This window comes from Strongyloides ratti, scaffold srae_chrx_scaffold0000004, assembly GCF_001040885.1.
Source record: "Strongyloides ratti genome assembly S_ratti_ED321, scaffold srae_chrx_scaffold0000004".
Lineage (NCBI taxonomy): Eukaryota > Metazoa > Nematoda > Chromadorea > Rhabditida > Strongyloididae > Strongyloides > Strongyloides ratti.
The window spans coordinates 552,250-577,486 of NW_020171512.1; the positions used below are offsets into that span (position 1 = coordinate 552,250).

The 25,237-nt window shown below is 21.0% G+C and overlaps 7 protein-coding genes across 7 annotated transcripts; 4 read left to right on the plus strand and 3 right to left on the minus strand.

Annotated features, from left to right (window-relative positions):
- Positions 1-349: 349 nt before the first annotated feature.
- Positions 350-2,045, minus strand: SRAE_X000212900 (GH08708p; the record flags this gene model as incomplete). The annotated part of the gene is made up of 3 exons (XM_024644285.1): positions 350-1,228; positions 1,281-1,847; positions 1,890-2,045. The coding sequence occupies 3 exons, from the start codon at positions 2,043-2,045 to the stop codon at positions 350-352; spliced, it is 1,602 nt and encodes a 533-aa protein (XP_024499600.1).
- Positions 2,046-7,357: 5,312 nt separating this feature from the next.
- SRAE_X000213000 (RNA recognition motif domain and Nucleotide-binding, alpha-beta plait domain-containing protein) lies at positions 7,358-9,361 on the plus strand (the record flags this gene model as incomplete). The annotated part of the gene is made up of 4 exons (XM_024644296.1): positions 7,358-7,742; positions 7,799-7,924; positions 8,299-8,378; positions 8,522-9,361. The coding sequence occupies 4 exons, from the start codon at positions 7,358-7,360 to the stop codon at positions 9,359-9,361; spliced, it is 1,431 nt and encodes a 476-aa protein (XP_024499601.1).
- A 498-nt stretch (positions 9,362-9,859) lies between these two features.
- On the minus strand, positions 9,860-10,761 carry SRAE_X000213100 (Hypothetical protein; the record flags this gene model as incomplete). The annotated part of the gene is made up of 4 exons (XM_024644307.1): positions 9,860-9,877; positions 9,930-10,254; positions 10,297-10,523; positions 10,561-10,761. The coding sequence occupies 4 exons, from the start codon at positions 10,759-10,761 to the stop codon at positions 9,860-9,862; spliced, it is 771 nt and encodes a 256-aa protein (XP_024499602.1).
- Positions 10,762-11,579: 818 nt separating this feature from the next.
- On the plus strand, positions 11,580-12,513 carry SRAE_X000213200 (Peroxisomal multifunctional enzyme type 2; the record flags this gene model as incomplete). Its single annotated transcript, XM_024644318.1, has 2 exons — positions 11,580-11,937; positions 11,978-12,513. The coding sequence occupies 2 exons, from the start codon at positions 11,580-11,582 to the stop codon at positions 12,511-12,513; spliced, it is 894 nt and encodes a 297-aa protein (XP_024499603.1).
- Positions 12,514-14,083: 1,570 nt separating this feature from the next.
- On the plus strand, positions 14,084-16,166 carry SRAE_X000213300 (Gamma-aminobutyric acid A receptor/Glycine receptor alpha family and Neurotransmitter-gated ion-channel transmembrane domain and Neurotransmitter-gated ion-channel family and Neurotransmitter-gated ion-channel ligand-binding domain-containing protein; the record flags this gene model as incomplete). Its single annotated transcript, XM_024644329.1, has 6 exons — positions 14,084-14,170; positions 14,210-14,412; positions 14,684-14,757; positions 14,810-15,196; positions 15,251-15,993; positions 16,038-16,166. 6 exons carry the CDS (start codon positions 14,084-14,086, stop codon positions 16,164-16,166), a joined length of 1,623 nt encoding a protein of 540 aa, XP_024499604.1.
- An 873-nt stretch (positions 16,167-17,039) lies between these two features.
- Positions 17,040-18,745, plus strand: SRAE_X000213400 (Gamma-aminobutyric acid A receptor/Glycine receptor alpha family and Neurotransmitter-gated ion-channel transmembrane domain and Neurotransmitter-gated ion-channel family and Neurotransmitter-gated ion-channel ligand-binding domain-containing protein; the record flags this gene model as incomplete). The annotated part of the gene is made up of 4 exons (XM_024644340.1): positions 17,040-17,090; positions 17,151-17,272; positions 17,327-17,793; positions 17,862-18,745. 4 exons carry the CDS (start codon positions 17,040-17,042, stop codon positions 18,743-18,745), a joined length of 1,524 nt encoding a protein of 507 aa, XP_024499605.1.
- A 193-nt stretch (positions 18,746-18,938) lies between these two features.
- SRAE_X000213500 (Diacylglycerol kinase) lies at positions 18,939-23,384 on the minus strand (the record flags this gene model as incomplete). The annotated part of the gene is made up of 7 exons (XM_024644351.1): positions 18,939-19,032; positions 19,091-19,265; positions 19,317-21,060; positions 21,130-21,406; positions 21,534-22,058; positions 22,119-22,812; positions 22,865-23,384. The coding sequence occupies 7 exons, from the start codon at positions 23,382-23,384 to the stop codon at positions 18,939-18,941; spliced, it is 4,029 nt and encodes a 1,342-aa protein (XP_024499606.1).
- Positions 23,385-25,237: the final 1,853 nt, after the last annotated feature.

A 25,237-nucleotide genomic window follows, 5' to 3' on the forward strand; every position in this document is an offset into this window, starting at 1 on the left:
TATGATAGTTTTATTTTATAAGTATAACCATAAATATATTTTCCATTAACATAACTTTTTCTAACACCTTGTTTTTAAAAAGTATTTTTTAATAGATGAATTTGTAATTTTTAATATTTTATGTATTATTTATTTTGCAAGAATATTTTAATTGTTTTTATTAAAATTTAAAAAAAAAGCTATAACAAATGAGTTTTTAATTTTATTTGCATTTTTCACAATTTTTTTTAGATAGATTTCAATTGACTCCATAAAATGTATTATTTCTATTCTAATATTTTGTGGAAAATCATTTATAAATTGAATTTGAATGATTCAGTTAATTGTATAATATTTATTTAAAATATGTTTATATTTCTTTCATTTTATTAAGAAACATATTAAGATCTTTGTTATCAACAGCCTCTATTAAATTGGAATCAATTTTAGGTAATCTTATAACAGCAGTTCTTAATGTACTCCAAATTGGAGATGATTGAGGATTTTTTTGTAATTGTATAGCTGAAACTAAATGTTCTATAGCTTGTTCATAACTATTTAGATGCATACAAGATATACCAAGATTATAACGTGCTCTGACATATGTTGGAAATAAATTTAATGCCTGTCTATATGCACTTATTGCTTCGGTTGTTTTGTCATCATTAGCAAGTGTTGCACCTAATCTATTCCATAGTCTTGGGTCATCTGGTCTATTTGTAACAGCTAATTTTAAAGAATCAATTGCTCTTGGATAATTGTTACCAATATTGTATAATATACCCAAAGCATTTTGTAATTCAACATCAATTTGTCCTGAATTTTTTCTAACTACATTTAAAAATTCTTTTTCAACATTTTCAAATTTATCTCTATTAAGAAATGATGATTTATAACGAATGTCATCGGTTACTGGAGAAATTTGCTGTTTAGTATGAGCTTGTAACCATCTTTCTAAATATTCAACAGCTTCATTTTCTCTAAATTCATTAGATAATGAAACTGAATATCCAAGTAAAGCTATTTCGTTGGTAGGATTAAGTAATAATGATTTGTTGAAAGCTTTAATTGCGCTAACATCATCTTCATTTTCAGCATGACAAAGTGCCAAAGAACACCAAACATTTGAGTCTTCTGGTGTTTGTTGAACTGCTGCTTCATAATATAATATAGCATCAGATAAATTTCCATTTTTCATTAATGTTTTTGCCATATTCAAAGAATTTTCTGTGTTCAAAAATGGATTATTCTTTAAAATGTATAAAAATTAGAATTAAAAAAAAAGATAATTAGTAACTTACTTGTGCAAATTCATAAATTGTTTCATCTTGAGTTAATTGTGAGAAATATGAATTATTATCAAATAATTCATCCCATTCATTCTCATAATCTTCAGTTTGATTTGTAAAAATATTATTTGAAGTAGAATCCATTTTTTCATCTGAATTAATTTGTGATGGCACATTATTCATAAATTCATCGAGCCATTCATTTGCCAAATTATCTGATGTTTCATCAAACTTTTCTAAATATTCTGATGACCACATATTATTTTTTGGAATATTTTGCATAATTTCTTCCTTTTTATTATTTTGACTTTGTTGCGTATATGAGGTTATCCATGAAGATACATTTGATACTTGATTTGATAAAATCGGTGGCTGAACTTGTGAAAACGTTTGATTCCAAATTGTATTAAAATCGACTGTTTTTGGTTTAGATAAAAATTCATTGGTCCATACATTCGTTAATTTTGAGCTATTTTTAATATTACTATGTTGTTGTGGTATTGCACCAATAAGACTTCTCATGTCAAATGTATTTGCTGGAATAACATTTATATTTTTTGACATATATTCTTGAGCAAACTAATAAAAAGTTATTTATTAAACATGTGACTGTAAACATACCTCTTCACCCTTAGATAATGAAGGTAATAATGAATTAATTGCTTCATTTCTTTGGTTTTGTAATTTAGAATTATTTTGAGCAAAATTATTAGAAAGTTCTACCAAACTATTTGTTCCACCACATTCTTGCTCTAATAAAGCATTTTTCCAAGACATATTAAGATAATTAAAATAGTTATATCTATAAAAAAAAATTACATATAATTTATGAAAAAAACTCAAAATAATTATTTATTTAAGTTTATATAATTCATATTTATAGATCTTTAAAATTATATTAAAGTTTTTTTTTGGAACATAGAATAATTTATATATTAGGCAATTCAGAATTAATGAGGTTTTTTTAATACGCAATGTTTGTAGCTGACTTAATTAAATAACCAGCAATTTTTTAAATACCTATGAATCCCTCTCACAAAATAACATAAAAATCATGCAAAAATAAATAACTAATTTTTTTTCAATTTAAATTTTAAAAATAAAGATAGTTGACGATTGGCTATTTTATTTAATACATAATTAACATTTTAAAAAATTTTCTATAAAAATTTAAAATAATATTATAAATACACGCAATTGCTTTTAATTATTTTAAGTAATATTTTTAATTTATAAATAAACTAAATCAATAAAAAATAAATATATATTTTATAATATTATAGGTAAAAAAATAATTAAGTTATTGAATGACAGATTTTATAAATCAAATCAAGTGATTATATAATAATTTTATTAAAACTCTTATTTTTACATTTAAAAATAGTTGTATTATTTTAAGAATAATTATTTTTTAATAGAAAAAACGTTTTCTAAACATATAATTTCATGAAATATATTTTTCAAAATAAATTGTACAAAAATATAAATAATTAAAAGTAGATTGTTTAGGCATATATTCAATAAATAAAATTAAAACTTTAAAATTTTTAGATGTTTTTACATTATAATTTACTAATATTATTTTTTTGTGACTTTTTTAAGTAATGTAAAACAAATAATAAATATAAAGTTAAACTTCTACTGATTGTAGTTATAAATTTTTTCTTTATATAATCTAATAAAATTACAAAAGAAAAGTAGGTTTTTTTTTATTTAAAATTAATTTATTATATTTGGTAAAAAAAATTATATTATATAGGAATGCAAAAACAGTTGTTAATATCAACAAGACTACATTTTGTTGTATTTCTTTATTAATAATAATTTATAAATATATAACTAAGGTCATTTAACTAATTTTATGCAATATTATATCATTTTCTAAATACTATTTAAAGTTATAAAATAATAAATTTTATAATTATATTATAATTATGTTTATAAAAATTTGAAATATTTTATAAAATTACAATAATTTACTTTTTTTTTAGAAAAATTAAAGTATTAAAATAAGAAAATTAATTGTTAATATTGTTGTTAAAAATAAATAAAAATTGATTAAAAAAAAAAGCTATAAAATTATGTAGTAAGATAGTTTTAATAAAATTAAATTGTAGATTTTAATTTCTGTGTATGCTGTCTTATCAAATAACCTTCTTTTTAAGTGTTGTATTTAACTACAATGTATACCTAATCATGGTTTTGATTAAAAGTAAAATTATTCTACATTCTTATGATAAACGCGTGATTGACATTTTATAGTTTATAGTTATATTCTTAATTTATTCAAATATAACATAATAAAAATATTTTAAAAAACTAAGAATTTTGTTCAAAATATTTTCTAGTTAAAACAATATTATTTATAATATATGTTATATATATATATATGAAAAGATAATAACATTTTATATATTATTCAACGAAAATAACAATTATACTTAAATATATTAATTAATTTCATGATTTTGTTGTCAATCAAACATAACATTAATAAAATTTTGAATTATCAAAAAAAAGATAGCAATATTTCTTCTTTCTTTTTTTAAATTTACCCTTTTTATGAAGATGACCTTTTTGGTTTAATATTAAACAAAAACAACAGAAGACATTACATTTTCCAATAAATCTACAGATATATATATATATATATATATAATTATGTATATATATATATAAATATATAATATATTATTGCTACTGATTAGAATCTTTTTACTCATTGAAGTGCCTGCTATTATCCTACAACAAAAGTTAACGTAAACATACATGACATTGCCTATGACGACTTCAATAATTTTTTTTTAATGGTACAAGTTAAATGACATAAACTATTTTAAGATTATTTAATCTGCCCAACAAATTGGTATTTATCTTAAACTAAAATTTTTTTTACTTTTTTAACAGATGCTATTTAAAATATTAAAAAAAATGTACTATATTAGAAGTAGAAAAATTCTTGCAAATGTGCACCATTTGGAATTTATTAATTTCTTTAACTTTACTCCATAACTTTAATAATTAAATCAATTTTCGCATCATTGATGCGTAATAATTGACAATAACTATACTTTTTTTTATTTTTTTTATTTATTTTTTTAATTTTTAAATATAATATTGTTATAAAATATATTTATCAAAAATTTAAAGATGAGTTTATATGTATACATATACATGTATGTAAAAGATAAACTTCTAAAATATAAAAACAACATAATTGAATGCTTTATTTTAAATATTATTTTTTTAAAAAAAATAACTTTTAAAAATGTGAAACATTTCTTATATATATAATAATAAAATAACAATAAAAATTTTTTTTTAATTACTATAAAAATATTTGTTACTTTAAATTTTAATATTTTTTTTCTAAGGTTATTTATTATTTGATCAACAATTCAATTATTAACTATAATATATTTTGCACTTTAATATTATTATTTTAACATTTATTTTAATTATAATTATACCATCAAATGACAGAATTAATTAATTTAAATTGTATTTTTTTAACTAAAAAATGTATATATATATGTATATATATATTAGACAGAGAAAGAAAAAATATATAGTAGAACAAGTTTAAATAATTTTTTTCCAATCATTTATTTTTGTTTTCGTTTATTGTTATATTCACTATAATAATATAATAAAAAAAACCATACTATTAATGTATTTATGATAAGGGAAAATTGTATTTATGGCAAAAAGATGTTTATATATAATTTATATAAATATATTATTCTTTATGTGAACATTATATTCATTTTTAGTGATTTTAAGCATCTAATTAATGTGTAAGATAAGGTGTATCATCTTTCTAACATTAATCATAATATAACCATATATTTTTATATCAATCAATTCTTAATAATATGCCTTGTATTATTTGCACATATATTAAGCATGTATATTTAGAAATAGATAGATTTGTACATTTAGATATTATTAGTTTTACAAAAAGGGAAACATTCTTTTTAACAGAAGATAACCTTGAATTTTAATGTTTTTTGTATAGTCCAAACTTTCTGTACTATATTGTTTAATATGCAGTTTTTAGTGATCGGTCATTGTTAACATAATTTATTTTTCTTATTTTAACTATAATATTAAAAACTATATAAATGCTGCATTTTTATAATAATAATTTATATCAAAGTTTGTTCCTTTTAACATTCTTAAAAATATTATATATAATCATGATTTTATACATTTTTTGTTTTAAAAAATATTTCATAAATTTATTTATAGATATCTTTCTTTAAAATATATTTATTATATTATTATTTATTTTCTTTTTTTTTTTTATTAACGAACAATAAACATTTAATTTTTTATTTTTTCAATTTACATTGACTATAGTTAAAATTTTTAATAATAAGTTGTTCGTTTTATTTTATTTCTTTAATCAAAATGCTCAACTATGGATAGTCGTATAATAATATAATATCTAGAGAAAATATTTATATAACATTTCTTTTTAAACGAAATTTTTAGATAACATTTTGTAATCAATTGATCATGAATTAATGAAGAATTATTTTAAAATAGTTCAGTATTTTATTTTATACTACAATCTTTTTACTTTTCTTAATATATTATAGTATTACTATTACAAATGAGAAATAAAATTTTTTATTTTATATCATGAAAAGATGTTAATATTATATGTATATATATAAGATAGAATACAATTGTATTATAAATCAATCCAATATATAACTATTTTCTTGACATCTAAAAGAGTTGATTTATTGTTACAAAAGTTCATTTCCTTTTTTTTTTATTCTTTTAAATGTTGGGAAAAAAAAAGTAAATTTTTTTATTATATCTATTACATAAGATGCTCCTATTTTATAATAAAATAAAAATGTACCTTATCGTTGTTCATTATATTTTTTTATATAATTATTAAATAATATAAAATTCAAAAAAAAAAATAACGATAAATGAAATCATAGGGTTGCTTTTCACATTTATTCTATAAATATTTCTTAGTTATAAATTCTATTCTCAAATAATATCTTTTTTCTTCATTTTCATATAATAAGTAATCTTATCTATAACCATAAGATCACTGTTGTTTCTCTTGACATTTCGGCACTACCTCTACTAATAGTTATATTTTAGATCTGCTGCCCATTAATTTTCTTTTTATCCTTGTCATTTATCTTTATTCTCACTATTTTATAAGCATTATTCTATTTTCTATTTGTTAAAAGTGTTCATTTCCACGACATCCATTATATTAGTCCCATTATACTTTTATATTTTTAAAATATTTATCTTAAGTTTTCATATATTTTATAAAGATAAAATACTATAAATGTACATTTATTATATATAAACAAGAAAAAAACTAATAAAATTATATATATTAGTTATTTTTGTAACATAATCATATATCTTTTGAATTGATAATATAAATTAATTTCTTATTAATTAACTTTAAAAAAGTAGCACTTTAAAAAAAAATAAATAAAAATTAATAATATTAAATTTATTTAAAAAAATAAACTTATTTTTTTTAGTAAATTTAAATAAATGTTTATTAATACTATAATTAAAATATATTATTTATCATTGTCTCATTATAATTCAAAAAAACTTTTTTTTTATTTTTAATATTATAAAATATTACTCTAAAAATTTGAATAAAACTTACTATATTATTTCTCCAAGTTTGTCTACTTAAGTTATAAATAAATGAGGTACCAATATAATAGAAAAAAAAATTTTTTTTCCTTATAAATTACTGTCATATCTAATAGGCATTATTTTAATTTTATAGATTTTTTATTCTACTTCGTTAACCATCTTCTATAAACAATAAATAAATTTTTTTTTTCCTAAAATACTTTAAAATATATTTTATGTTAAATCAAAAATGTATTATATATTATATTACCATTTTTTTATATCATAAATTTTTCATTACTTTTATAAGTAATATATATATATATAAATATATATATATATTTATTAGTGATTATTATTTTATTTTTTCTTTTAACTATTATTTATACGTTTATTCTTAGCCTGTTTATTTTTACTAATCCTATATTAATAATATTCTGTTCGTAAGTATAATGAATACGATAAATAATGGATCTGATCAAAATTCTGTTGACGGGGATATTATAAAAAGTGAAAACATTACTATAACAACATCATCATCAACAACAGATATTGCTAGAGTTCCAGATAAAGATTATATTAAAATGTTTGTTGGGCAAATTCCACGTGAATGGAATGAAAATGATTGTAGAAAATTATTTGAAGAATTTGGAGATGTTTATCAAGTTAATGTATTAAGAGATAAATCTTCACAACAAAGTAGAGGATGTTGTTTTGTAACATATTATACCAGAGCTGATGCACTAAAAGCACAAGGCTCTTTACATAATGTAAGAAAACTTCCTGGTATGCAATTTAAAGTTCAAATGAAACCTGCTGATGGTGATAATAGAAATGGTAATTTTTTTTAGTGTTATTAACTTACTTATCTATTAATTAATTAATTTTTTAAGATCGCAAAATATTTGTTGGAATGGTGCCAAAATTTATTGAAGCTGATGAAATTCGTGAACATTTTACTAAATTTGGCATTATTGAAGATTGTTCTATATTAAAAGATACATGTGGTAATAGTAGAGGTAAGTTTATTAGAAAAACATAAAATGTTAAAGATATGCTGATTTATGCACATCAAATTAATTTTCAAATTGTCTATCTTCAAAGTCTCAAAGGAATTTACACCCTAACCCTTTTTGTTGCTTCAAGTGTATATTTTTTTACACAGTTATATGTCAACTTCTTCAGCAATAGGAAATTTTTGTACGCTTCATAAAAAAAAATAAAATAAAATAATGGATTTAGAAGGAAATGTACTTTGAAAAATGTTATACAAAAATAATGAGACACAACAATATTTTATCAATTTGATGGGTGCATAAGTATCATATATTATTAAAAACAAAATATAAAAAATTTTATGTCCATGTTATTATTGTCTGCGTTTTGTTTCCAGGATGTTGTTTTGTTACGTTTAGCACTCGTGCTAGTGCCGCTGCGGCCATCAAAGCCATGAATGGCGTTAAATTGCAAGAGGTACATTTTTGTTTTCAATTAAAAAAAAAAGATTAATTTATTATTATCATTATTTTATACAAATATGTTGCTTTTTGTATATTAGTATATAAGTCCAATATCAGTAAGGAATTTTATAATATGTTTATTAATTATTTTTTTAGACATGGCCAAATTTGGTTGTAAAGTTTGCTGATGTTCAAAAAGATAAACAAAAAGGAACAAAAAGACCTGCTAGTAGAAATACTATTTCACCAATTGATAATAAAAGATTTAATAATACTAGTAATCTTTTGATAAATAATATGGTTACTCAACAGCTTCTTCAAAATCAAATTCAAGCTATTTGTCAACAAACATTATTAACAAGTCCATTACTTGCACAAGCTCAACCATTATTATTATCACAGCAGGCAAATTTACTTCAAAATCAGTCATCTTTAAATCAATCTAATAAAGATTCTATAAGTCCACCAATAAAGAATTCATCAAATATATCAAGTAATAATTCTTTAAATGCATTAGCTATGCTTCAACGTCAAATTAATCCACTTCTTTTATCTGGTGCTAATCAATTACTTCTAGGAATGCCACAACTAGGAAATCTTTCAAATTCAGCAAATTATGCTGGTGTATTAAATGCTTTATCAGTACCAAAAAGTGATGTTGCAGGAAGTACAAATAAAGGTGATGATGGATGTAATCTTTTTATATATCATTTACCTCAAGAATTTAATGATGAAAATTTAGTTCAAATTTTTTCTAAGTTTGGTAATTTAGTTTCTGCTAAAGTATTTGTTGATAAGACAACTAATTTAAGTAAATGCTTTGGTTTTGTGTCATATAATAATCCAATATCTGCTCAAAATGCTATTCAAGCAATGAATGGTTTCCAAATTGGTAATAAAAAATTGAAAGTTCAATTAAAAAAATCAAAAGGAAATACTGGTCAACATAACTCGCAGAATATGACTATTAATCAAGAAGCAAATATAGGATATTAAAAATGTAAACTACTTAGTCAATTTAAATATATTATAAATTTTTATAAGTTTGTATTATTATAGATTAATTTTTTAGTTGTTTTTTTTTACATAACAACATTGCATTTTTATTTTAATAAAATACATTTATAAATATAGATGGAAAAATATTTGAAAATTTATTTTATAAAAGAATACTAGAAATAAAAGTATTGTTTTTTTTTATTTTAAAATAATAATAACGTTATTAAAAATTTATAATGTTAATAATGAATTATCGTCCACCAGCTTTTTAATTGCGAGTTATATTTGATATGAGAGATGGCACTGTAGTTATTTCAGAAGTAATAGCAGATGTAATATTTATAACTACCATTCTCTTAGTATTCAAAATTTTATCAGATAAATTTTCACTATTATTTAAAAATTTATTAGTGGTTTCAGATATCAACTTCACACTTGTTTTTATAGTTGTAGATATTTCCGTAGTATTAACAATATTAGATACGTTATTTTCTTTTAAAATATTTGGTTTATCTATATTTAAACCTTTAACTAAATTTGATCCTTGTGTATATGGATAAATTACCTGTGAATTATCATTTGGTATTTTGATTGGTGATAAAGTATCTAAATAATATACTTTTAATAATGTTATAACAGCAAATTGTAAAATTAAAATTAATGCCATAACTATTAATGCTTCATTTTTTTTTTCAAAATTTTTTAATGCAGGCCAAAATGTACCATATAAAATGGTAAATGTTATAACAACACTAATAATAATTAATGATATCCTCCAAAATGAAAAATTAAAATGATATAAAATTGAAATAGGTACCAAAATTGTAAGATTATATCCATATGTACATAAAATTTCCATATATGTATAATTAATTGATGCACTATTATAACTCAAATAAAAATAAAGACCTAATGGAATTAAAGAAATATACATAGAAAATAATGTAAAGACAGCCGATACCATTCCAAAATCTACTTCAGCTGACTGTTCACCATAACTATTAAAAAAATGAACAAGACTATTAGTAACACCAATACAAAGAACTAATGTTAAAAGTATCCACAATGGTCCATAAATATCAGGACTATTTTCAATTACATCCACAATAAAATTTGATTTTTTAAATGGAAAAACAGAACAATATAATCGATTTAAAAACTATAACTAATAAAATTATATATATTATAAAACATACCATATTTGTATCAATATTAAAATAATTTTGAATTGCATCTAAATATGTTGTCTTTTTTCCTTTATCATCAATATTAAAACCATTATTTTGTGATGATGGTATATTTGTATTTCTAGAATTTCCAGAAATATTTGATGTAAGAATATCATTTGAAGGAGGATCATTAAAATTTAAAAAATTTAAAGTAGTATTGTTATCCATAACAAATAATCTTTAAATTTAACTAAAATAATAAAATAAAAGAAAGAAAGAAATATGTTAACTATATTTGAAACGTAAGCATAAACGTTCTACCAATTGATACTATCTATAAAAAAAAATTTCACAATTCTATGATTACTAATATGAAAGTTAACACGTTGTATAAAACAAATATTTTTAGCTATATGAATATTATATTGTAAAAAGATGATAAAAGTATAAAGAATAAAGTTAATTTACTATTAACAATAGGCATACATGTATAATTTATAATAATAATAAAATATCTAAAATATATGTTAATAATATATCTCAAACAATTAGTAACTGGATTTGTTTAAAAAAATATAATGGAAATACTAAGAGTAATATAATTACAATTTATTTAAAAAAATGAAGGGTTATATAGTAAGATATACATTCATTTATAATCAAATTTTTATGTTGCATATAATTTTTTTTTAATAAAAATTACAATCAAAAATTTTTCTTAAATTTTGAATACAAATAATAAAGATTTATTATATTTAAAAGAGCAGTAAATGTTTAAAGATTTATGAATTTTTTTACAAGTTAAAAATTGTTGATATACAATTTAGTTTTATTGTTAAATTTGCAATATGAAAGACCTTTTTATTAAATCTACATCAATTAGTTTAATAATGAAATATGTATAAAAAGGGAAACAAACTACACTACAATATACAATAATAATAAGATAGTGTTGTTAGTAGTGATAAAATCAATTTATAAAATTTATATTACTATATTAAAGTATAACATATATTACTTGATTTCTTAATTATTACTAACAAATTATGGATCCATCTCTTGCTACAAAACATAAAGGAGAACCTGTAGAATTTTCATATGATTCTCGTGATGCTATTATTTATGCACTTGGTATTGGTGCTACAACAACAAGTGATTTAAAATTTATCTATGAAAATCATGAAGATTTTCAAGTATTTCCAACATTTATTGTATCACCAGGTTTTTCTGCTAATTCTCAAATGACTGATTGGCCAGGAGTTATATTTGATCTTCAGTCAATTCTTCATGGTGAACATTACATTGAAGTTTTTAAACCATTGCCATGTGAAGGTACATTAAAAAATATTCCCAAAGTTATTGATATAATTGATAAAGGAAAAGTTGCAATTGTTTTAAGTGAAGGTATTATAAAATATATAAATATATTAATATATTTTTTTAGTTGATTCATATGATGTAGATACAGGGGAAAAAATTGCAACACAACAATTTTCTACTGTTTACCGTGGACATGGGAATTTTGGTGGAAATCGTAAATCTATACATGAAAAAGCAACATGTACAATGCCAGATACTTTACCAGATATGGTATATGAAGAAAAAACATCTCCATATCAAGCATCATTATATCGTCAAGGTGGTGGTGATCTTAATCCATTACATATTGATCCAATGTTTGCTAAAATGTCTGGTTTTGATAAACCAATTCTTCATGGTTTATGCACTTTAGGTTTTGCAACAAGACATATAATTAAATGTTTTGCCAATAATGATGCTTCCCTTTTCAAAGCCATTAAAGTTCGTTTTGTAAATCCTGTAATGCCTGGTGATACATTAGTCACCAGTATGTGGCAAAAAGGAAATCGCATTATTTTTAAAGTAACTACCATAGAAAATGGAAAAGATGTTATTTTAAATTCTTATGTTGATTTAAAAGAAGTTAAAAAATGTGACAAAAAAAACATTAGTAAACTTTAATCTTTAAACTTAAATAATATATATTTATGAATAAAAATTTATTCATAATCTCTAAACTTTATTATTTAATTTTAGTAAATAAATTTTCTATATTATGTATAAAACATTCCTTTATAAAGATAAAAAAAATTTACTATTATTTATATACATATATTTTTAAATTTTTTATATAAATATTTGAACAAAATTTATTCCAAATGATATTGTTTTGAAGTCTTTTTTAATTATTATACTAAGAAACATTTTAAAACATTATTTAATGATTTTTATATTTATTTTAAAAGTCAATTTTATATCTCAAGATGATGTTTAAAATAAGAAAAAATTTTATAATATTAAATACTTTATATCTTTAGTTAACTATTCATTTATAAAACATAATTTTTTAAATAATTTTTGCAATTAAGGGAAAAATGATCAAAGAGAGGTTATAATATAAAATAATTTATTTGAACATATATGATTTAAGTTTAAATGTGCTTACAATTATTAAAACCATATGTTTAATAGATTAAAAAATTGTGTAAAACCTTTTTATCAATTTAAAGAATTATAAAAATGAAGTATCAACTGATTATGAAATGATATTTTAAGGTTTATTTTATTTATTTAAATTATAAAAATATTTAATTTAATTATTTTGAGTAATATTAATATAATATTGAATGAAAGATGGACATGTATTTTATGTACATCAAAGTGGCAAAATTATCTTTTTTCTTTATGTTATAAAATAAATTTTTTTTTAAAATATATTTTGTTTTTAAACAATGTTATAACATTCATCTAAAATATATATTTTTATATATTTTTTTTGTTAATAAGGATTGAAACATAATTACTATTATTTAATGGATTACTTTCTTTATAAGTAAATTAATAAATGCTTTAAAAATTAATTAAATACTTTAAAATTTAATTTATTGTTTCAAAATAAACTTTGATTTCTTTTGATAAAGATATTATTTATCTCTTAGTAATATTCCTTTTCTAAACATTCATCATTGTGTTTATTAGTGAGAAAAAAAATTTTTTTATTTTAAATTGAATAGATGGATAAGAATTATAATATTAAAATGATTAGATCACATAAATAGGAAATAATATAAACTTTATTATAGACCTATTGTTTTTGTTTTTTTTTATTTAAAAATTTTTCAAATAATAAAATTGTATTGTTTGTATTATAAAAAAATTTTTTTTTAACTTATTATTTATATTTTATGACAACCTTATACTATTTTAATAAAAATAAATTGTTATTAAATTGATTATTTGATTTTATTGTTTTATATTAGTAATGCCGTAAATTGTGTTCATAATGTGTTATTGGTATATCAATTGTATTTATTAAATATCTAACTACAATTATATCATTAATCTAAGATTCAATGGCTCCACATTTAGTATAAAAAGTTTTATTACTTATTGAAAATGATTTATGTAAAAATTTACTACATATATTATATTATTTTTAATATGTTATTATTAATGTTTAATAAATTATTTTAATAAACAAATATTTAAAATATAAAAATTAATTTGTCAGTATTCATTTTTTTTTATAGAAATGATAAAAATATTAAATTTTTTGGTATGTTTTCTATTAATAGATTTTCTCAATACAATAGTATGTACTGGTGCAGGACAAAATGAGGTAAATTAACTTGGTAATATTTCATTAATTATAATTTAGATTACGGCTATGAATATTCAGAGAACAAAACATAAAAATAGAATGGTAGCAAAAGGATTAATTTCAGGAATGGACGATTATTATGATGAAAGTGAACAAGAAAGTGAATCATTTAATTTTTTTGATAAAGAAAAAAATGACTTTGAAAAAGAACTCAACTCTAAACAATTAAGTGTTAGTAAAGATGCTATTTTTGAACAAGGGTATGTTAAAAATTTTAAAATTAATATAATAAAAAAAAAGCAATATATAAAATATTTATCAACATGCTTTTTGTAAAGAGTATTTATGTTTATATCAATCTCTTTCATATATTATTATTTTTTTAGAAACAACATAAAAAATATGAATGGGTAAGAAAATTTTTATCTTTCTTATATCTATCTTTATACTAATTAAAATTTTTAAAACTACTAATCATATCTTATAATGAGTGACATAAAAATATATATTTATTTTTTATTTTATTTTTAGAGAAACAAGAGATTTTCTTCAATTTTTAAAACGTATAAAATATGATCATCGTCAATGTCCATATAATGAAGGTGGTAAGATTTATATAATATAAATTAAAATTTTTTATATATAAATTATTTTTAGAACCAGTGTTTGTAGATGTATCAGTTGTCGTCTCAAATATAAGAGCTGTTTCAGAAGTTACAATGGATTATGCATTAGAATTATTTTATAGAGAAGCATGGTTTGATAAAAGATTAGATTTTGATAAAAATATTTTTAATAATAAAACAGAATTAGCATTACATGAAAGTTATACTAATTTTTTATGGCATCCAGATACATTTATGCCTAATGCAATTGCATCAAAAAATCCACAAAAACAATCAATATCACATAGATCATTACTAAGATTGAATGAAAAAGGACAAGTATTATACAGTAGAAGAATATCAATTGTTGCTGAATGCCCTATGGATCTTACTTTATTTCCATTTGATTCACAAATATGCAAATTGGGAATTGAAAGTTGTATGTTTATTGAAATATTTAAAAAAAATAAATAAATTTTTCTATTTTTTTAAGATGGATATACAGCAGACCAAGTGAGATATAGATGGTCAACTGGACAAAGAGAAGCATTAAAATTGGCAAAAATAAGACTTCCGGATTTTCAAATAAAAGAAGCATATGTGACAAGTCAATTAGAAAGTTATGCTACGGGTGATTATAGTAGATTGTATGTTTGTTTTATATTTACACGCTCATCTGGATTTTGTTTCCTTCAACTTATTATTCCATCAACTGCTGTTGTAATTACATCATGGGTTTCTTTATGGATGGAAAGTGAAACAGAATTTCAGGATATGATATCGATTATATTAGCAATAACTTTTTTAATATTTTCATATAATGAAATGATGCCAAGAGTTAGTTATATTAAAGCAATGGATGTCTATTTGGGTGTGTGTTTTATGATTGTCTTTCTTTCTTTAATAAAATTAGCTTTTGTTAAATATTTACGTCAAAAGTTGGAAAAAAAGCATACAAAATCAGTTCTTCATAATATGTTACCATTTGTACAAAAAAATAGTATTGAAAATAGAGTGATAGAAAATCATTTAGGTAATAATTCTGAATCATCACGTAATGAATCTGTTAATTATCAAACTATAACAATGCCAATATCAATTAATAGTAATGTAAATCAAGTTGATACATATGTTGAATTTTTTGGTAATAGAAATCGGTATAAATATTTTGGAAGATTTATTCCAAAATTTACATTTAATGAAAGATCTGTTAAAAGATTTCATTTTGTATCACAAGTAAGTAAAAAAAAATATATATATAATTATATTTATATTTTTAGATGGTTTTTTTTGCTGGATTTGTTTTGTTTTGCCTTTTTTATTTTCTTATTTATCCAAATTTACACAATACAGCAATAGATCCAGCTTGTTTAAAAGAACACGCAGAATGGTATGCCGATATATCGTAAAAAAAACATTTCCTTGAAATTTCTCAAATAATCTAATTTCAATATACTAACTATTTACGTGTACATAAAAAAAAATAGTTGATTATCTATCAAAATCAGTAAAACAAATTTTTTAAATTTTTTTTAAAAATCTTTCGGAAAATTAAAATATTTTATATTTTATAAAAAAATTTTATATTATTTATCTTTCATAAATTTTTTTTCTTAATATAAACAATAGTAATATTTAATTTGTAATAGTAAAATTTTAAAAAATAAAAAAAAATATATATATAATTCAAAATTGTCCCAAAAGACATAACTTTACTAAAATATTCATTTTATTTTTATAAAATAATATTTGATCTTTTTTTTATTTGAAAACATAATTTAATAAATAAATAAGTAAAGAAATAATTTATTTTTTAGTTCAAAAAAAATATGACTAACATTAATGTCACTGCTAATTTTTCAATCATATTAAATATCTTTTATTATATTGTTATATAATAATATAAACATTTTCTTTATAGCATACACTTTAAAAATTAATATCCCTCCCAATGATGAATGATTTGTATTAAGTATAATATAGTAATAAAAAATTGAAAGATTTGTAAAATAGGAACAATTTATGTTTAGATATTAAATTTACAATCTTTAAATGATGGTCTACTAAAAGATATTATGAAATATATAAAAAAAGTTTTAAAATGTTTATTTAATATTTCTTTAACATATTTATACTTCTTCAAATACATAGTACCTCTTTATTTTCATTTCCTTTGTTTCAATAGTTCATTAAAGAAATAGTAATATTTTTTTTATATCAAATTTTTATAATATCTTTATAGTTTTATAAAATTAAAAGAACAAAAAATAATTTTTGTAGATATGCTGTATAAAAAAGTTATATTTATTGGAATAATATTGTTTACTCCTACTGTATGTATCTTATATCACTGTATAAAATATTATTTATATTTCATATTTTTATTTTTTTAGATATTAACAATGAGAACAAATAAACTTAAATCAAAAAAAATAAATTTAGCATTAAAAATGGAAAATGATATGGAGGAAGAAGAGGAAGAGTATATAAATGATAGAAAAATAATTTATCATGGGTTTGTTACAATAAATATAACATTTTTTTTGTTTAATATTATTTTATTATTAAGGCAATCATTACATTTTTTAAATTTTTTACGCAAAATTCATTATGATCATCGTGAATTTCCAAAAAATAATAGTAATTCTGAACCTGTAACTGTTTTTGTGTCTGTTGTTGTTAATAATGTAAGAGCAGTATCAGAAGTTACAATGGATTATTCATTAGAATTAATATATAGAGAAATGTGGACTGATCCTAGATTAGCTTTTAATAAAAAAGATTTTCAAAATAAAAAAACATTAGAATTACATGAAAGTTATGTTGATAATATATGGCATGCTGATACATTTTTTCCAAATTCTATTCAATCTAAAAATCCTAAAGAAAGATCAATTTCACATCGTTCATTATTACGTTTACGTAATGATGGTTTTGTTTTATATAGTAGAAGAATATCTGTTGTTGCTGAATGTCTTATGGATTTGACATTATTTCCATTTGATTCACAATTATGTAAATTAGATATTGAAAGTTGTAAGTTGTTTTTTATTATATTTAATGATTTCAAAGTAAAATTTAATTATTTATTTATTTTTTTACAGATGGTCATACTATAGATCTTCTTCAATATAATTGGTCTAGGCATAATGAAAGAAAAGCTTTAAAACTTGGAAATATAAGATTACCAGATTTTCAAATAATTGAAGCATATGTGACAAAAAGAAATGAAACATATGCAACTGGAACTTATAGTAGACTATATATATGTTTTATTTTTAAACGTTCAATAGGTTATTGTTTTCTTCAATTAATTATTCCATCAACTGCTATTGTTATAACATCATGGGTTTCATTATGGATGGATAATCAAACATCATTTCATGATATGATATCAATTATACTAGCAATAACATTTTTATTATTTTCATATAATGAAGTTATGCCAAGAGTTAGTTATATAAAAGCAATGGATGTATATTTAGGTGTTTGTTTTTGTATTGTATTTTTTTCTCTTATAAAATTATCAATATTAAGATTTATGAGAGAACGTACATATATACCTAGTGAAAAGTTTAATTTTTTACCAAATTTTTGTAAAATGATACTGGCTACATCAAATGCTACTACATTAGTTAAAAAAAATGAATTAAAAAGAAATAATATAGAAGAAGGATTAATTAATAATAAAGAGGAAGAATTAATTGATGGATATAATGTTACATTAAATACATTATTAAATAAGGAAACTTCTAATAATATTCAATTTCCGAAAGTTAATAATACAAAAAATTCCTCCTTTTTTCATCTTACATTTAAAAAAAGAACAATCTGGATATTTCATTGTCTAACACAATTAGGTTTTTTAATAGGTTTTATATTATTTCAAATATTTTATTTTGGTATATATCCATACATTCATCCACTAAAAATTGATTCAGCATGTCGAAAGGAAGATGCTGAATTTTTTGCAAAAATTAATTTTTAAATATTAAAATTATTTTATTATGATTATTCTTTTTTTAAAGTTTATACTTTGAATATTTATGTAAAGTAAAAAAAATTGCATTGTTATACATTCATTTTATGTTAAAACAAATTATACTATAAACGATAATATTTTTCATTACTTTTTTTTTTCATTTAATTAAAAAAAAATATCTACGACGTAATATTTTTATTTATAAGTGAGTTTCTTTTTGATCGCTATTTAAAACAAGACGTAAAGCCTCATTTAATGAATGTTCAGTTGTACTTGGTTTTTTTTCATAGTCACTAAAAAAAATATTATTTATGTAATAATATTAAAAAAAAAATAATTAATAAAACTAACATTGATGGTGTAAATGCTAAATCATTTCCAATTACTTGAGCACGTTCTGTTAACGATGGAAAAGAGTCATCAAGAATAACTATACAATCGTCAACATTACAAATATCCGCTACTGTTTGAGATATTTCATAATGTTTAGAAACTTTAAAAGTTCCTTCTTCAGAATTTGAGACATCTAAAGTATTATTTATTTATATATATAATATTAATATTTTTAATAACTTACAATCCAAAAAGCTCCAATCTTTTTCAGGTTCATATGGTAAAGCTGGATGATCAGATAATAATTTTTGTACTTGAATTCTTACTTGTTCTAATTCTAATTCTGCTTCTACATTAATTATTCCTAATTCAAATGCAGTATCTTTAAGTCTATCAAATGAATCTCTATACATGTCAAAATCTTCTTTTCCAACAACTATTACAGGTATTTTAACATTAACAAGTGTAATTGTATTTGTTTGTGATACACTTAATTTATTTTTATTTTTTTTTATTAATCCTGGTGTTGTATTAGATTTTTTTTCTTTTTTAAGCATTGGTACTTTATTATGAAATGATATAAAAATTGTTGATGGTGCTAAAAGACATGGTTCACCATCAACTTGCATTGGTATTGCTTTAGTTGTTGTTATTTTTGCTGATGAACATTGAGCAATTCTTTCACCTTTACCACCCATTTGTAATGCAGCTAATGTTGCTGTTGTAAAACCTAAAACTTCTATTTTACCATCACAACAAGATTGTTTTTGCATTGTTTCTGTTTCTTCATTACCCCATGGTGTTGTACCACCACCATAATATGTAATATTATGAAATAAAATACAATGAAATTTACTATCTTTAAGACGTTGTGTTATACTTATACCATCACATTCAACATTTATATATTCAGTTAAATCTTTCCATGCTCTTTTAAATAAATCAATTGTTCCAAGTCCACCATATGCAATACGATTTTTAAAACGACTATTTAACATTTGAGGATTTGCACTACGTGAATGATGAAATTGTAATGCAACATGAGCATCAGCACCAATACTAAAATAATTATTCATTACAGTTAAAGGAAGAGAGCTTTGAAGAGCATCATTAATTTCCTCTCCATTATCTAATGAAACATTTGCATTTGGTTGGACATTTAATTTCCATCTATCTAGGTATGTAATACTTGTATCATTAACAATTGCTTTTAATAACTGTGATAAAGGTTCATCATTAAATACACCACCCCATCCCATACATCTAGATAAGTCATTTCCTGTTCCTAATGGCATAACAGCCATAGGAGGATAAATAGGCCAATTTAATGAATCTAATGTACTAAGTACCCATCCAACTGTACCATCACCACCACATATTAATATTCTTAATCTTGAACCAATTTTACGAAATACTTCTAACCCAAATTTAGGACCTTTTAATGCTGTTATATCAAAAACTTGTCGTGGATTTAATAACCAACAAAATGTTTGTAAAGCTTTAGCACCTTTATTACCACCACTTTTTGGATTAACAAAAACTAATAAAGGATGTTTTTGTATACCATAATCACAATCAATTGGTTTAACAATAAAACGAAATGTTTTTCTTTTATCTTTATTTTTTAATCCTGATGTATTTGGTGGTTGACGATGTTTTTTCTTATTATTTGGTAATTTTAATAACCATGAAGGAGGAAGTATTAAAGATCCAAGTTGACCAAAATCACAATCTTCTTCTAATCTTTCAATATTAAAACATGGTTTTTTACTGTGTATTGTTAATTTACACCAAGAACATGTTAATGCTATTATATCTTTTTCACGGAATCTTTTTTGCTGAAATGATTTACCACAATGTGCACATCTACCTTCACATCTCCATCTATGAACCCAATGATGTTTTTGAATATTTTCAATCTGACATTTTAATAATTTGTTTTTTTTATCAGTCATATCATAATAACTTGGTTTACAACCCATTTCATTCTAAAGTAAAAAAAAAAGATAATTTAGTTATTAATAAAAAATATTTTTTTTTTAAAAATTAAATATTACCCTTGATAGTAATGGTGTACAATTATTATGAATTACGATATGACATGCTAGACAACGACGTTTATCTCCGGCATGATAGCATCCTTTATCAGCCGCATAACATTCTGTATCAATAGTACTTGATGAGGTTAATCCTGTTGATTTAGTCCATATATGATCAGTAGATAATATATCATTTGAAAACCAATAATTGGATGTTCTATTAATTGTAATAGTTTTTGCTATAGGATCTTCAACAACAGCTCTTTTTGCAACTGGAGATTTTGCTAATGCTTTTCTAAAATTTTAATTAAATATAAATATGCAATTACAAATTATAGAAAAAAAAAAATTAAAAAAAAAAAAAAAAAATTTTTTTAAACATAAAAACATTGAAATGCTTTGAAAAAAATTTTTTTTTTTACCTAAACATTTCTGAAAGATGATCAATTCTACTACCACGTCTAAGAACTTCAGTGGCTGTACTAGAAGGATCATATGATTTTGAACGTATAGTACGAATACTTTCAGCTGGTGTAGGACAGTAGTCACTTTCAAAATCTGAGATTCCTCCACCACATTCACTATCATTAGAACTAACACTATACATCTCAATATCACGACGTAATGTTGAAAGATCAATACTATTAGAACGAGGAGGAGAACCTGAATCAGAATGAGTGGATGATGTTAACGAATTACTAGGCAATTTTAAACAATCCATTTGTTGAAAATTTGTTTTATCTTTTTCAATCTTTTTTTCATTAATAATATTTAATGTTGTTTGTTCATTCATAATTAATCCATCAGAATGATTATTTATTGTATTTTCATGAATAGATGTAATTCCTTCAATATGAGAATTAATCTCTGGATATGTTATATATTTATGATTAACTGTATTATATAATTGTATTGTCGTTGATGGAGAATTACATATAATTGGTGAACTAAAAATTTAATTTAATTATTATAATATATTTTTAAATAAAAATAATAATTTAACTAACTTTGGAGAACTATTTGCTATACTACTTCCATTCTCACTATTTTTATTTGTTATATCATTATCATCATCTTCAGAGCAAATAGATGATACAACAATATCAGGTGTACTACGTGCATGTGCATTAATTGCATTTGCGATTGGTGAATCTCCAGTGTTAGTAGAAGTATTTGTTGTTTGTGTATTATTTGCGAATTTTTTTTTGCTTTCATTTATATAGTCATGATATAACCATGGTTTATGTGAATAACCACATGAAGAATCCTTTAAATTGTTTGCAAGTTTTATAACAGCATTTTCAAGTTCTGTTTTAAGTAAAAATGCATGACAATCTTCAATTAGTTGACAATGATAACATTTTACAATTGACTTTGTATTACATTTATCAATTAATGTATCATCTACTAAATTTATACTTAAATGTTGAATTGATTCAATACTATGTCTTCTTTTATCATTTTTAATTTTTATTGATTCATCTCTTATTAATTTATTTGGATCCAATGACATACTAGGACCTAGACTTCTTTTTCTTTTACTATATGAATATTTTTTTTTAATTCCTGAATTTTTAAATGCACCATAAAAAAGTTTATATTTTTTAATATATTCATCATCATTAGAATTATTATGAGTATCTAGAACATTATTAGAATATTGTTCAATACTATCTGATATTGATGGAGATTCATTTTCATCTAAAATTTTTAATAAAAATTTTTATTATAATATAATTATTTTTATACAAACCTGTATATAAACATTGAACTGGATAATTTGTTTCGTGATTTAAACATACTTTTTCATTTTTTTTTATATATGAAAATTTCTTTAGGGCAAATCGTGCAAGAGAAAATCTTCTTTTATTATTATCAATAGATGTTATATCTTTTCTTTCATATGAAAATGTTGGTGTATCTTTCTTGATATCAATAGAATTTTTATTATTCTCATTAGATAAATTAGACATATTTTTATCATGACAATATTCATTACCATCTTTATTTATATTAGTAGAAGTACTTGGGCAGGTTAATTGTGAATTTATTTTAGATTCTTGATTATTTGACTTTCGATTATTAAATATAAAATGTATTGGACGACTATACCATGGATAAGTTTGATTTCTTCTTGACATATTAGATATAGGCATTGAAGTAGTACTATATTTTGAACGACATTTAGAAATTTTTTCAACATTTACAGATTTTGTTGATGATCTTGTAACTCTAGTAGGCGTTGTTGAAATTCCTATTTTATCATTTTCCATACTGTGCCAGAGAAGAAAACAACGTTCATAAAAATATTATTTCTAATAAGGTATGAAAATAAAATACTACCAATAAATGAAGACGTTGTTCATTTAACTGATAAAAATACTTAACAAGCAGATTTTAATCCGGATTAAAGTACCCCAATAAGATGTAATAGTTTATCTTAAGTGATAATTATAGCTATATTTCCTGATTATCTCGCTCACAAACGACTTTTATATACTGTGAAAAATATAGAGTCAAATATATTATAATAAATATTTAAAAAAAAAAAATGATAAAAAAATGTATATGTATAAATATATTTTCTAAAATGTTCAATTTTAAAAATTAAATAAAAATATATTTAAAAAGAAGACAATAAAATAACATATATTATTAGGATGTATGAAACCATTAATAACTAATTGAAATATATAATAATAATAATAATAATAATAAATATATAGATAAATAAGATATTAACTTTTGAGCTAATGTTAGTTTGCGCATACAATGTATAAGAAATCGTACAATTTTAACATAATCCTTTAATCATATAATCATGTCTTCATATTTTTAAAATTAAAAAATAAACTTATATAATGAAATTTAACAAAATAGTCTGTTATTACATGTCAATTTATAATAAATGAAATTATATTTACTTTTTTTTTAATTTGTTTTTTTTTTTAATTTTTTGTATTATTTATAATTATTAATACATCTTTAAAAATATAATGATAAATATATTTATTAACGCATCATAAATGGTAAAAGGATATGTATATATATAAGAAATAAAATTTAGCAACATACAAGTAGTAGCTTAGCGTTAAAGATTAACTATATCGTTAAATGAATACCTTTAAAATAACATTATATAAATATGACAGTAACAATATTTTAATCTTAACACAAAAAAAAAGTAATGATGAAAAAATAAAATAAATTATTAATGACAAGTAAAATGGCAGCAGAAAAGTCAAATTGTTTATTATTTGATGACAATCATTAAAATTCGAATTATTGATACATAAACAAAAAAAAAAAACTATATCGGATTGTCAGATGACCTTAGTTAAGTCTTTTTAAATGATTACGTATTTTTCTTAAAGAATTACAACATTTTATCATTAATAACTAAATTTCTTTTTTTTTTGGCTTAAAATAAAATATTATGCAAAAAAGTTTGTGCGCTTAAGTGTATGATTTTTATGTATAAAGGTAGAATTATTAATTTAAAATCTTTATAATTTATATCAACAAAAATTATAATTAAGTATGGAAAAAAAATTATGAATATTGATAAGAATATTTTGTCTATCATTTTAACATAATAAATTTTTAAATTATTAAATATCATTAGATGAAACAAAATAATTTTTAATACAAAAAGATATAAATTGCTAATAAATAACATTATTAAATGTTAATGGTGGTTTTAAATAATTATAAAATATATATATATATATATATATATATCTATAATATATTAGTAAAATTTAAGTACAAATTGGTAAAAACTAATATTTTATGATAAAATTATGTAAGTCAATTATTTACTTTAATAGATATAAATATATAAAAAAATCTATACATTCCAATAAATATTAAAAATTGTTAATAATTATAAAAAGTGTTTCATAATAGTTTTATCTATGTTATAAAAATGTTAGTATGGTAAGAGAGTGAAGAAAAAAAATTATATTAAAAAGAGGTATTTAAATAAAGATTAATTTGTTCTTAAGTGACTTTTAAAAAGCAATGATATAATAGTATAATATTACATTTTATAAGGCAATAAAACAATGAGATAAATTTTAAAAATTGAATGATCCATAAAAATTTATCATTAAATTAAAATATA